Source organism: Cryptomeria japonica, chromosome 10 (genome assembly GCF_030272615.1).
Source record: "Cryptomeria japonica chromosome 10, Sugi_1.0, whole genome shotgun sequence".
Lineage (NCBI taxonomy): Eukaryota > Viridiplantae > Streptophyta > Pinopsida > Cupressales > Cupressaceae > Cryptomeria > Cryptomeria japonica.
The window spans coordinates 539,890,553-539,905,157 of record NC_081414.1 but is presented as its reverse complement, the minus strand read 5'-3'; the positions used below and the strand labels follow the sequence as shown (position 1 = coordinate 539,905,157).

General features: G+C 37.6%; 1 protein-coding gene across 4 annotated transcripts in view; it reads left to right on the top strand.

Annotated features, from left to right (window-relative positions):
• The window catches only part of LOC131060780 (choline-phosphate cytidylyltransferase 2), a 218,502-nt gene that overhangs the window by 56,651 nt on the left and 147,246 nt on the right, over window positions 1–14,605 (top strand). For all 4 annotated transcript variants that reach the window (XM_057994172.2, XM_057994170.2, XM_057994174.1 and 1 more), the window contains one exon: window positions 12,342–12,437. In XM_057994172.2, the coding sequence (XP_057850155.1) occupies window positions 12,342–12,437 (96 nt within the window). The remainder of the gene's footprint in view (window positions 1–12,341; window positions 12,438–14,605) is intronic.

The window sequence follows — 14,605 nt, the reverse complement described above, 5'->3', positions numbered from 1 at the left end:
CCAAAGCAAATAGTTTAAGAAATTGTAGTTGAGACCATAAGGGGCCATTTGGGCCATACATCGGATCCTGCCATTGAAGATATCTAGATCAAACTATAGTTCATGTGATCAATTAGCCAACAAGGAGATTTCAGGTCAGGGATAGCTGAAAATATGTCTCAAAGATTATTTGGTTTGTCATTGAGAATTATACTTAATATTTGGGTTTCTCTTGTTGATTAGTCTAGTAATTGAAGGATTGTGTGCCTTTAGAAGAGGTAGGATTGAACCTTTGAGGTCAAAATAGCATTGATGATCCTAGCAACTTGCATTATTATTGGTCAAGTATAGCTTCTTTCATGTTATAATTGACCTAAAATTTATTTCATTAGAGAGACAACAACATTTGCTATTGAAAATTAGTATGATCCAGTGTGTTCCTTGATTGTTTCTTTAATCTTCTAAAGTACATTGTGTTGATGAAGAAGTTTGCAATTCTGTCAACATAGAATAAAATATATAGAGTATATACTATCCTCTCTTGAATGAGGTGATCTTATATGCCCTTGAATTGTCCAAACAATATGACCTCAAGGTTTCCAATGTCAGGTCTTGACTATACTTAGGATAACTAAATGGCGATGTGATTTGTTGGTAATCATGAGGGGACTTACGCATCTGACAAGCTAGTTTGCATTTGATATGGCAATTTGATTGATGCTTCACTTCTTAAACTGGTTAAAATAAAGTCAAAAGGATAGGGTTTAGAGAATCTAACCTAAACCTATGGACAATGACATTAATGGCTAATGTTGCAGATAGATAGATTCCTCACAAAATTAATTCCTGCTTAACCAAAGACAACTCACAATGCCACAGGAATAGTGCAATCTTCAAAGGAAAACAAAATATTTTCAGATCATGAACATACATCTAAGTACCCAATTCTGGTGGAACTCAAATAAATATCCACAATTGAACTAACAACAACAATAGGCTCAGACTAATCATGCATAAAAACTTACAATCAAAAAATCCCCAATGGTATGAACTATAAATCCATCAAATATTCTCACACTTCATTAAAATCACTGAACTTTAACTAATTTGATGAAATAAACGATGCAAATAGGAGGAGGCAATTAGTAAAACACCATACTTATGCTTTATTCATTTGCTTCAACTACTGGTACAACAATTGCTGCTTAGCAATTCCTACTTTACTCTATTCTACTTCTAATCCTAGTTGCTGGCTACCCCCTTTACAATGAGTAAATATAATCTCTCCAACATGTTGTAGTATTCTTTGTTCTTTTTTCTCTACCAACCTTAGAGATCCTTTGATCTCTTGGTCTTGACCATGTTGTGATCTCTTCTCGTCCTTGTAAGGGTCTAATGACGTGAATTATCTTAGATAAGACTTGACTTCTTTAAGGCAATGACACCAAATGTTTAATCTTTGATATGATAAAACTAGTACATGAAATAATGAACATACGTAACAATGCATAGCGGATATAGTAATACAAATATATCTTTATTCACCTAACTTTTTATAGAAGTAGACTAGAGATGATCAACCAAGCATTAGAGTACTTAACTATAAAATTTTTGCTTTCCCTAACTAGGAGAAGTCTTTTAAAGGAACTTGGAGGTTTCCAAACAAACCAGAATTATTGACAACTAACAACTTGTTGACGTGGATGAAATCGCATTGCTGCAAACTCCATACGGCGAACGCAGAATAGAATAGCCAACTGATTATCCTACTCTCTCTTGAGATAAGGAAGTCTCTAATGCTGTTTTCTAGGTTTGATCAAAGGAGACTACCTCAAGGTTTCTTTTGTCAGGTCTTGATTGCTGGACCTCTCAGTGGCTTGATGTGTTTTTGCTGGAAACACAAGGGGACTTACGATTTGCAACAAGCTAGTCTGCTGTGATTCTCGAATTACGCAATAAAATCAAAAGGGAAGGGTTAGGAGATCTAAAACTAACAACACGGGCATGCAGGTAGACGGATTCAACATAACCAATTCCTGCTTGGCCAGAATAGATCACAACCTTGCAGGAACGGTGCAATCCTCAAAGGGACTTGGAAGATTTTCAGACTGGAGATGCACGGCTAAGCACCCAATTCTGGCGCAGCTCAGACGGACACTTGCAATTGAACTAAGCACAATTAAAGGCTCAGGTTAACCACACAAAGGATACACAATCAGTATATCCTCAGTGGTATGAGCCCGAATCTATCAAATACCTGCACACCCAAAACAGAAAGATCTATCTAAAATGTTGAAAGAAACCATGCAAACAGGATGAAAACAAGACAATAAACAACAAATCAATGTTTATATATTGATCTCATCTGCCTATTACAACAATTTATGCTGCATCTCTATGCTACTGCTAAGATCTAACCTATTCTAACTCTAAATCCTAACTATCTAACCATCTGACCCTTTACAAAAGAAAGGCCTCTGCCTTTTATAGATATTACAATTTTTGAATCAAAGGCTAGGATGGACTATATTCAAGGGTCCTGATTTGCCTTCCAGAAGCTGGCAGCTTTGACCCATGCCCAATTAATTCTCAGTTATCCAACCAACAAATATCTCAACTACCTACCACTATTTGGCTTTAATTCAGGTCTATCCAATCTTTTTGGTGGTTGGGAATAGTTATCCACAAAAATATCTTGCACGGGACCCATAGGCAATTTACAATAAAGCTACTTCAGTTTTAAAACTGAATTTCTGGACTTAAATCCAGCTGTGTGCTTTTTTGAGAATGCATAAACTTTGCAGCATTGAGAGTGTTCTTTGGTCTTTGGTCCTGGTGGTGGACTTCATCTTTGTTCAGCGGCACGGTTCCCAATGTTTGGTTGCTCTTGCGCTCCTGCATCTTTTCTTTTCCAATTTTCAGCACCTGGCCTTGAATTGCGATCCTTCCTTGATTTGCGTTTCAGGTTTTTTCTCCTGGTTCTCCAATGACGTCCTGCGATCAATCAACCAGTTTCACTTCATTAAATCAATTTGAAAATTTTTAACAAATATTAAATTGAATGGCGTCTGGTTTGAGAAGCTTTTTGTGAGATGTATCTTGAAAATGCTTCTCCTTTCTCTTCGAATGTGAAATCTGATCCTTGGGCATTTTACTTCTGCGTGATTTTACCTCCGGAGTCTTGGGGCGTTTTGAATGGGTTTATGGCGTTTTGAAAACTTCTTATAGTGCGATTTTGGAGGTTTGAAGAGCTTCTGCAAATTTTAAAACTCTAACTCTCATGCTTTTCTGGTGAATTTCGAAGAACTTAGACGTTTTGAAATTTCATCATATTCTCCAATTTAGCCCCCCAGGGTCTGAAATTGGCGTTTTAAGTGAAATTTCGGACCATTTGGGGATTTTTGCACATCTTCCAAATATTAAATTTCGGCCCCATGGTCCGAAATTGATGTTTTGGGTGAAATTCGGAGCTCTTGGGGTTTCTTACAAACCTTTTAAGCATTTTCGGACCTAAAGCACCCTTTTGGGAAATTTCGGATTGTTTGAACTTTTTGCAACTTTATCATTTTCAGACCTTCTGGCGTTTTTTTTGGAATTTAAAAGAAAACTTCGGGCCATAAGGCGTTTTACAACTTGCCCAGAATTTTGGACCATTCAGCATATTTTGCAAAAAAAAACTTCGGACCCTTAAACACTTCTGCAAATTCGGAGTTTCAAGGCGTTTTTGAAAATTCGGAGGTTTTCATGTTTTGGCGAACTCTGTTGGGAATATTTTCGGACCTAAACACACTTGGAAATTTCGCGATTTTAGACTCTTTTGGCGAATTTCGGAGCATTTAAACACTTTTGCGAACTCTATCATTTTCAGACTTGAACCACTCTTTTGCAAATTTTGGAGTGTTTGAATGAATTTTAAAGTCTTTTGCGATTTTCGCGTTTTAACAAGAACCACGGAGTTTCGGACTTGGACGCCTCTTCGCGTTATGCAAACTTCGGAGTATTCATTGCTCTTGGGATTTCGTGGCTTCAGGACTTTTGGCGAGTTTTTTAAAGAATTTTCGGACTACTTAACATGATTTGCAAATTCCTTTAAAAACGTCAGACCATTGGCACATTTTTGCAACTTTTTAAATAAAGTTCGGACCATTCACACCCTTTGGGATTTCGGGGTTTAAATGCCTTTTGGCGAATTTCGGATCTCAAACGCGTTTTGTTTTTAAACTCAACGCACTTTCCATTTACCTCCGAGGGTCCGAAATGAGGACACTTAAGTGGTTTTCGCACCTTGTAACATATTTTGCAAAATCGTGTTTTTTAAACATTTTGCCCCAGGGTCCGAAAATGGACATTAAAGTGTTTTTCGGACCTTGAGGGTCTTTTGGCAACTTAAGGTAAATTTCGGACCTAAAGGGCCTCTTGGCAAGTTTTCACTTTTTCAACTTTTGGCTTCTGGGTCCGAAATTGAGCATATGGAATATAACATTTAAGTATAGCATACTTATACTTTAAGTTATATTCCATATATACTTTCAGGATGTTTGAGAGTGGTTTTGGCCCTCCAGGATTTATATTGCAAATTCTAGTTTTTGGAGGTTTCCTCAGTTTTTCAAAGTTAGCCAAATTTCAGGATCAAGACATTCCAGACTTAGCCAAATTTCAGGGTCAGGAAATTCCAAACTTAGCCAAATTTCAGGTCAGGACAGAAAGGCACAAACTGGGGGGTCCCTGTCCAAGACGGGGATGGGTGTGCGATTTGCACAACAAATGGCGACTCTACTGGGAAATGTTCCTGAACATGTCAAGGATGACTATCCGGATCGAACCCGAGAATCTCTGGTATATACCCCACAAAATAGCCCAAATGACAGAAGACGGATTCAAAGTAAAAATGAGGTCGCAAACTGAATCTAGTCACCAACCCTTAGAAATCGATTGTGTGCAGTGAAGTTCATTCAAGCCTAAAGAAGGTTGAGATATCATTGTTTAGTTAATGCAAGTTACATAGAGCGACTCTAACTCCAAAAGCAACCTGGATAGAGCCCTGCTGCCAGCAAGCGTCTATAGCCCCGGCGGAGTTATCGCCTGTAAGCTCACAGAGATTGCTCTGTTTCCGATAAATTTTCTTGTTGAAAACCGGCAGAGGTGTCTGCATTCCCAAAGCCAAGCAACTTGATATTTCTTTGCTTTTCAATTTCTTTTCTTTTGATTTTTCTCTTTTATTTTCACTTTTTCACTTTGGCTGGTAAGCAGTGAAGCCTACGTGGGATTGAGCGTTACAGTGGTCACTGAATCAGAGCTTCAGAATTTTTTTTCACTTGCAGTGACCTCCCATTGATAAAACGACAGACTTAAGTGTTTTTAAGCGTGTAAAAGTGCAGTGCTCACAACGTTGGTGACAAGACGTAGTAAGCAACTAAATTTTTAGATTGACTAAGCCTTAAACCAAAATGGACTGACTACGGGGGCAACCGTCAATTAGGGACTCTACCAAAGTTGGCATCCAAGAAATGAGCCGGACAAAATTTCCTGACTTCGTACACTAGAGCTGGGAAAAGCAAACAAACCCCTTCAAAAATTGACAGGGAGACAACCCCTTCCGAAAGGACACCTACGCTATGGAAAGCAAACTAAACTAAAGCAGAAAATAGGAAATCTAAGCTAAAAGAACAAAAAACGAACAAAAACCTAAACTAACTATGTACAAGAAGAGACCGATTGTACAAAAGGTGGACTATATGCATGCGTTCTTGACCCGGGGTGATTTTTCAGTATATGCAGCAGTAACAGGGCAGTGGGAACAGTTCTCAGTTTGGCTGGTTTGTCTTTGTATTCTGAAAAGAAAATTTTCAGTTGGTCACTCTCGAATTTAACCAGGACATTGGGCAAAATTATTAGCTGAGGGAGTTCATTAGGTCTGTGGTTAATCCATTTACAGGTTGTTTTTCCAGAATATTCAAAATTAAACGGAAAATTTTTAGAATTAACAGCAGGAGGGAAAGAAACAACCTAGCAGGTTTCCGAGTCATGCAGAGTTTTGCACGGTGGGTTGTACGGCGAGAAGGCTTCAGCAGCTGTATCAGGAGGTCGCCATTGGTGGTGCAACATCTCAATAGCGTCTGGTGTATGTAAATCAGCATCAGATTTTTCATTAGGTGGCGCAGGCTGATAGTTGATCTCAAAACCAAACTCGAACTCAGGAAAGAGGGGTGCATCATCTACTGGTGCATCTTCATATTGTGTGAACAATGCAGCCTTATGTACTTCTATCAATACGTCCTCAAGCAGTAGGGACTCTTTGATTGATTGGTCCTCAAAAACGTCCTCCATAGACTCCTGGACTGCATCGTCCATTTGTGGGGCTGCTGCAAACTGCTCTTCAACTTGTGGCTGATCCACAAAGCTCCCTTGATTGTCCTCTTGAACACTGTTCTCATCAGTTGCAGGGATAATAAATTCATCTGCTACCTTGGTCTGATTGACGGGTTCATCTTGCTCAGCACTTGATAGCCCCAACTTAACATCGTCAGAAGGTGTGATGCTGTATTGATTTTGCGATCTTCTATACTTGTCTACAACAAGGTAGGCACTCCACACTTTGCTGGTGATGCTCTCCTCTGGTTCTTCCATTAGTCCAAATTAGGCTTTGACTTGACTGACTGCTTCTATGCATAGCGAGCAGGTGAACTCTGAATGTGGGGTGCAATGAATTCTGCACCACCAAGGTGACAGCATGTTCTCTAAGCTAACTCCTCTTCGAGACCAAATTGATTCTCAATCAAATTCTTGAACCTTGTAAATTCTTCAATGTTGGACGGAGGACTGAGGATATCCGGCTGTACAGTCACCTCTGGTTTGGGGACATCCCAAAAGAATATCTGCCCCTGTAATGCGAGCTCGACCCTTGACAAAAATGTCAAGCAATTCAGTTCATCGTGCGCTGTGGTGTCATGAATTCTGCAGTGAGCTGAAGATGCAAATTTGGACAGCTACCTTGGATATAGCCACAAACTCAGCTCTTGCTGGATTTGAAAAATTTCGGACTGCGAACAACCTTCATGAAGCGACTGACTCAACATACTGACTCGGAAATATTTTTGGTATTTTCTGGTTTTTTGATTTTTTTGGCTTTTCTGGTTTAACAGGGATCTTGCATATCCCGAATATAGCATTTAAAAGGTCGATTAGACTCAACTTGCTGCAAGGAACTGTTAAGGTGCCCTCCCCAATTTTGTTGCATGCTGAGGGTAAAAAAAGCTGCAGGGTTACTCTTTACAAATGCAGGCTGATATGATCATGATTTAGTTGTTTAGACATTCATCACACGCCCTCCTTCTAGCGCCAATTCTGTTGATGTGGATGAAATCGCATTGCTGCAAACTCCATACGGCCAACGCAGAATAGAATAGCCAATTGATTATCCTACTCTCTCTTGAGATAAGGAAGTCTCTAATGCTTTTTTCTAGGTTTGATCAAAGGAGACTACCTCAAGGTTTCTTTTGTCAGGTCTTGACTGCAGGACCTCTTAGTGGCTTGATGTGTTTTTGCTGGAAACACAAGGGGACTTACGATTTGCAACAAGCTAGTCTGCTGTGATTCTCGAATTACGCAATAAAATCAAAAGGGAAGGGTTAGGAGATCTAAAACTAACAACACGGGCATGCGGGTAGACGGATTCAACATAACCAATTCCTACTTGGCCAGAATAGATCACAACCTTGCAGGAATGGTGCAATCTTCAAAGGGACTTGGAAGATTTTCAGACTGGAGATGCACGGCTAAGCACCCAATTCTGGCGCAGCTCAAACGGACACCTGCAATTGAACTAAGCACAATTAAAGGCTCAAGTTAACCACACAAAAGGATACACAATCAATATATCCTCAGTGGTATGAGCCTGAATCTATCAAATACCTGCACACCCAAAACAAAAAGATCTATCTAAAATGCTGAAAGAAACCATGCAAACAGGATGAAAACAAGACAATAAACAACAAATCAATGTTTATATATTGATCTCATCTGCCTATTACAACAATTTCTGCAGCGTCTCTATGCTACTGCTAAGATCTAACCTATTCTAACTCTAAAATCTAACTATCTAACCATCTGACCCTTTACAAAAGAAAGGCCTCTGCCTTTTATAGATATTACAATTTTAAATCAAAGGCTAGGATGGACTATATCCAAGGGTCCTGATCTGCCTTCCAGAAGCTGGCAGCTTTGACCCATGCCCAATTAATTCTCAGTTATCCAACCAACAAATATCTCAACTACCTGCCACTATTTGGCTTTAATTCAGGTCTATCCAATCTTTTTGGTGGTTGGAAATAGTTATCCACAAAAATATCTTGCATGGGACCCATAGGCAATTTACAATAAAGCTACTTCAGTTTTAAAACTAAATTTCTGGACTTAAATCCAACTGTGTGCTTTTTTGAGAATGCATAAACTTTGCAGCATTGAGAGTGTTCTTTGGACTTTGGTCCCGGTGGTGGACTTCATCTTTGTTCAGTGGCACGGTTCCCAATGTTTGGTTGCTCTTGCGCTCCTGCATCTTTTCTTTTCCAATTTTCAGCGCCTGGCCTTGAATTGCGATCCTTCCTTGATTTGCGTTTCAGGTTTTTTCTCCTGGTTCTCCAATGACGTCCTGCGATCAATCAACCAGTTTCACTTCATTAAATCAATTTGAAAAATTTTAACAAATATTAAATTTAATGGCGTCTGGTTTGAGAAGCTTTTTGTGAGATGTATCTGGAAAATGCTTCTCCTTTCTCTTCGAATGTGAAATCTGATCCTTGGGCGTTTTACTTCTGCGTGATTTTACCTTCGGAGTCTTGGGCGTTTTGAATGGGTTTAGGGCGTTTTGAAAACTTCTTATAGCGCGATTCTGGTGGTTTGAAGAGCTTTTGCAAATTTTAAAACTCTAACTCTCATGCTTTTCTGGTGAATTTCGGAGAACTTAGACATTTTGAAATTTCATCATATTCTCCAATTTAGCCCCCCAGGGTCCGAAATTGGCGTTTTAAGTGAATTTCGGACCATTTGAGGATTTTTGCACATCTTCCAAATATTAAATTTCGGCCCAATGGTCCGAAATTGATGTTTTGGGTGAACTTCGGAGCTCTTGGGGTTTCTTACAAACCTTTTAAGCATTTTCGGACCTAAAGCACCCTTTTGGGAAATTTCGGATTGTTTGAACTTTTTGCAACTTTATCATTTTCAGACCTTCTGGCGTTTTTTTGGAATTTAAAAGAAAACTTCGGGCCATAAGGCATTTTACAACTTGCCCAGAATTTTGGACCATTCAGCATATTTTGCAAAAAAAAACTTCGGACCCTTAAACACTTCTGCAAATTCGGAGTTTCAAGGCGTTTTTGAAAATTCGGAGGTTTTCATGTTTTGGTGAACTTTGCTGGGAATATTTTCGGACCTAAACGCGCTTGGAAATTTCGCGATTTTAGACTCTTTTGGCGAATTTCGGAGCATTTAAACACTTTTGCGAACTCTATCATTTTCAGACTTGAACCACTCTTTTGCAAATTTCGGAGTGTTTGAATGAATTTTAACGCCTTTTGCGATTTTCGCGTTTTAACAAGAACCACGGAGTTTCGGACCTGGACGCCTCTTCGTGTTATGCAAACTTCGGAGTATTCATCGCTCTTGGGATTTCGCGGCTTCAGGACTTTTGGCAAGTTTTTTAAAGAATTTTCGGACTACTTAACATGATTTGCAAATTCCTTTAAAAACATCAGACCATTGGCACATTTTTGCAACTTTTTAAATAAAGTTCGGACCACTCACACCCTTTGGGATTTTGGGGTTTAAACGCCTTTTGGCGAATTTCGGATCTCAAACGCGTTTTGTTTTTAAACTCGATGCACTTTCCATTTATCTCCGAGGGTCTGAAAATGAGGATGCTTAAGTGGTTTTCGGACCTTGTAGCATATTTTGCAAAATCGTGTTTTTTAAACATTTCGCCCCATGGTCCGAAAATGGACATTTAAAGTGTTTTTCGGACCTTGAGGGTCTTTTGGCAACTTAAAGTAAATTTCGGTCCTAAAGGGCCTCTTGGCAAGTTTTCACTTTTTCAACTTTTGGCTTCTGGGTCCGAAATTGAGCATATGGAATATAACATTTAAGTATAACATACTTATACTTTAAGTTATATTCCATATATACTTTCAGGATGTTTGAGAGTGGTTTCGGCCCTCCAGGAGTTATATTGCAAATTCTAGTTTTTGTAGGTTTCCTCAGTTTTTCAGAGTTAGCCAAATTTCAGGATCAGGAAATTCCAGACTTAGCCAAATTTCAGGGTCAGGATAGAAAGGCACAAACTGGGGGGTCCCTGTCCAAGACGGGGATGGGTGTGCGATTCGCACAACACAACTGACTACCCAAAGCTAACAAGTGAATAATACATAGCTAGGTGCAAGACATAACAAAAGCATGTTATGCTAACTATATCGACACTATGTAAATGTTGATTTACAATCCATATGCATCTTTAATTTCTATTGTTACCTTAAAGGAGAAATGACTTGTACTTTTATGGTATGGCAATGTTTTTGTGGGTAATAGGACTGAAATAAACATTGGAAAAGGCCTTTTTTTGATGTTGGCAACTTCACTTTTTGGTGCAAACTAGTCAAGTTTTAGATACTTTCTATTAGTAATTTTTATTTTTGGACATGCATATAGTGAATAGATTTTAGGCTGAAGTAGGAAAGTATGAAACAGCAGTTATTAGCATTTTGTATGCAATAATTTGATGATGGAGGATTGTGTATCTCCCATTATTAAAGAGTAATATATTAAATCAAACACTACTGTGGGATATGCTAACAGGCAGTGCAAAACCTTGCTATTGGATGGGCAGTCCTTGTGTTATATGCATATGTATAATTCAATTTGAGCTCTTGTATGCCTGTGCAAAGTTACTAGTGTATTTTGAACTTTGCCATTTTGTTGCTTGCATCATAGTTGGCACTTCATATATGTGCTATGTATTTATAATGTAAATATATTTAGTCTTCAACTTTTGGAAATTTTGACTTGGAAAAAACAAAAAACTACAATTTATTAAAAATCTTGAACCTATTGAAAGTAAATTAAAAAATTCGTAAAACAATACTTAAATTTGGCAATTTTGTCTTTCTCAATGCACATCAATATTATCTTCAACACTCTCTCCACTTCCATCTCTGCCTCAAATACACAATCACAATCCCCCCACATCGACTTTGGAACATGTTACTCTTTCCTACTCATTAATTCGAACATAAGAAATCTGAAACTGCAAATGCCTGTTTTTTCTGTAATGGGAAGATTCATCGTCCAATCAAGTGCCAAATACCCCTTATGCCTTGAATGGTTGAGAAGGTTATCATGTGATCTTTGTCTACCAGGTTTTCCATTCCAAAGTCTAGAAGTTTGGATCCAATATTTGTCCAAAAGAATGTTCTAAGGCTTCGTGTCACAATGCAAAATCCATTTGTAACATTTTGCAAGCACCAAAGACCTTTTGTGTGCCAATTTGTAGATATGATATAAATTTTAGCGATAGGCTTTTTGGGTACTTGTGGGTACTCATGGGGACTTGTGACAAATACTTGACTTGAACTCTGACTGAGCTTGCAAAGGTCCATGGGGAGTCCCTTGTCTCTTGCAAAAACTTGTGAATTATGTGAGTTCTTGATGAGTTTCAGAACTAAGGTATAATATACTGATGACTTATGATTTATCCCCTTCCTTTTTTCCTGAGAAGGCTCTTGCTTTATTGCTGTTGTATCTTCCTAGGATAGTCTTATGCTTTATTTACATTCAGATTTCTCCTATTTCAAGTCTCTTCATGGTGAGCTGTGTTGAGCTCATTACAGTCTAAGGGTACTGTAAGTCTTTTATGAATGTTGATTATTAGTATTTGTGATGAGATTTAGCAGTATTCTTAGGTTTAGATTTATGCTATTATTACTATTTTTTAGTCAATAGGCCTCATAATATTTGCCAAGGTATATTTTTTTCTCTTGGGGTTTGTAGCATTGGCTGCAATATCATAACTCTCTGCTCCAAACATATGTTGGCAAGCCCTTCTCTATTTGCATAATCTTTCTTTTACCCCCTAGTTATTCAATAGTAATATAAGGTTCATGGTTTCTTCCCATTTTGAACAATTGTTTTAGTTTAAATGACATAATTAGTGACCCTATATGTAATTTCCTAAGAAAATAAAAACAATAAAAAAATTGAGTAATTCCCTGTACTTGATTTTTATTAAATAATCTGATTCTTTGAATTAAACATGGAATACTATTGTATGGTGGGAAAATAACATTTGCTGAGTGTAACTTTTGTGTTCTCTACAGATGGGTTGATGAAGTAGTGCCAAATGCACCATGGGTGATCACTCAAGAGTTCATTGAAAAGTACCAAATTGATTATGTAGCTCATGACGCCCTTCCGTATGTCTACTTGCACTTAGATATCAATTTGGATGGCTTTCAATTTTTTACTAAAATGTGAAAGGATGGAACATAAAATGTTGGTAATGACATTTCTATTCTTGTTATTTCCTTTTGTATACAGTCGAGTCATGCCAAGTTAACTTCATGTTCTCATGTTAGCAGATATTATTTTGATGCCATTATCTAATCATTAATTCTTATCATTGTAGTAAAAAGATAGATCATATATAGAGTGCCTGTGCCATCAATTGCTTGAACATAAAAGTGTTCTAAAAAATATGGACATGGAATATAGGGAAAACACATTCTTATTCTATTCATATTGAAAAACAAGTCAAACGTTTTGGTATCACCAAACAAGTAAATAGGAAAAAATACCTATTTGAAAAAAAACTAGAAAGAACAAATTTACTTGAGATGGGAAAGCAACATATGTTTCCAAACAGATATAGTTAATGCCAACTTTTCCTTGATTAGTTAAAAATTAGAGTACAATTGAATATCTTAATTATTTGTTTAAGCACAAGCAATCATATTATGTAAGAAGATTTAGCATTTATGATTTAGGTTTGTTAATAAATATACAACATAGTTACAAGCTCACTTGGACTTGCCGGCACTTGGCAAGTCAAGAGGCAAGCCGACCTTCCTGAGTCCCTAGGACCTAGAATTTGGGTATGAGCGAGTCTTGGCAGATTTGTCGAGTTTGCAAAACTTGTAGAGTCCTAAGCCATAGATTCTGTCACTTGCCCAGTGAAAAAAGAAACCAAAAGAAAAAAAGTAACACTTCCACTTGACGTGAAACAAAAGCATTTTTATTTCTTGTCTCCAGCCTGAAAAGCCATTCTTATTGTTTTCAAACACAAGGAGAGAAAAACAACACTAAAACAAAAATTGTATGCCATTGAAGAGAAAACCAATAGATTGGAAGAGGACAAAATGGTTATCGGAGATCATTTGGGCAGGTTGGTAGTTGCCATTGATGTATCTAGAGGAGCTTAAGAAGGATTTGGAGGAGGCCACCACTAATTTGGAGCTACATTCTTTCATTTTTGGATTTGTTGTTTTCTATTTTTTTTAATTTCAAATTTCCATTTTGTGTACATTACTTTCTTTCCCTTCACTTTCTTCGGTATCACCCACCTTGGTGAGCTCAACAACACTCTCATTGGCATGCTCATTTATCTTCTTCTCCGTGTTCTCCATTCTTCTATAGTATCTGTTAAGAAATTAAATTTATATCAGATTGATGCAATTCGTTCAATGTGCAGATTTCCCTTTAAATTCGGAGTATTCAGAATTTAATCCTTCCAAAATATGAATGTCAACAATGATAATGTATCAAGGGCAGTGCAGGGGTTTTCTTCAAGTCTGAAATTCGTCGATCAAGGGAGAGAGAGTATTTATTGATTTCTATGTCCTTCTCTCTTGAAATCGGTGAATATATATATATATATATATATATGTTTAGTGGGACATGTTATGAGGGGACATGTCTCCACAATGTGGAGGCATGTCCACTCATAACATGTCCCTTACATACCAAGGGATGCAAACTTTATTTATGTTAGTTAACTTAACTCTTAACCAATTAAAGTCGTCGATCTGTGCAAAACACATTATCAAGTTCGATTTATGAAATACGAACATATAAGTTCGATCTAATGAATACGATCATGTAAACTTTGATCTTGTTATATACAATGATGCCTTAATGATCATTACACGATAAAAGGCAAGAGAAGAATAGAATCTGATCACACACAGATTAATGTAGAGTTTCGATCATACATAAGGATGACGGCTTGCAAAGTATTCGAAGTGATTATTCTTATAAACACAAGGAAGAAGTATGTGTGCATGTATGTCAGTCCACATAGTGGACTGACATACATACATACATGCTTATATATGTATAATCAATATTAACGGTCACCCTTATATCTGATTGAAGCTACTATGCATCAATAGTATCTTTCCTCCCTTTCAATGTTTTGTCTTAATCTTCTTTCCTCACCATTTGGGCTTGCCATGTTAAGTTTCTTTGTTAATTTAATTTGTTCCTTAATTTCTCTTGATTTTTTCTTATCTCCTTTGGCCATAGGTGATTTTGATTTGGTGTTACACTACTCCTTTATCTCCTCTCATGGTAGTTATTTGGTATC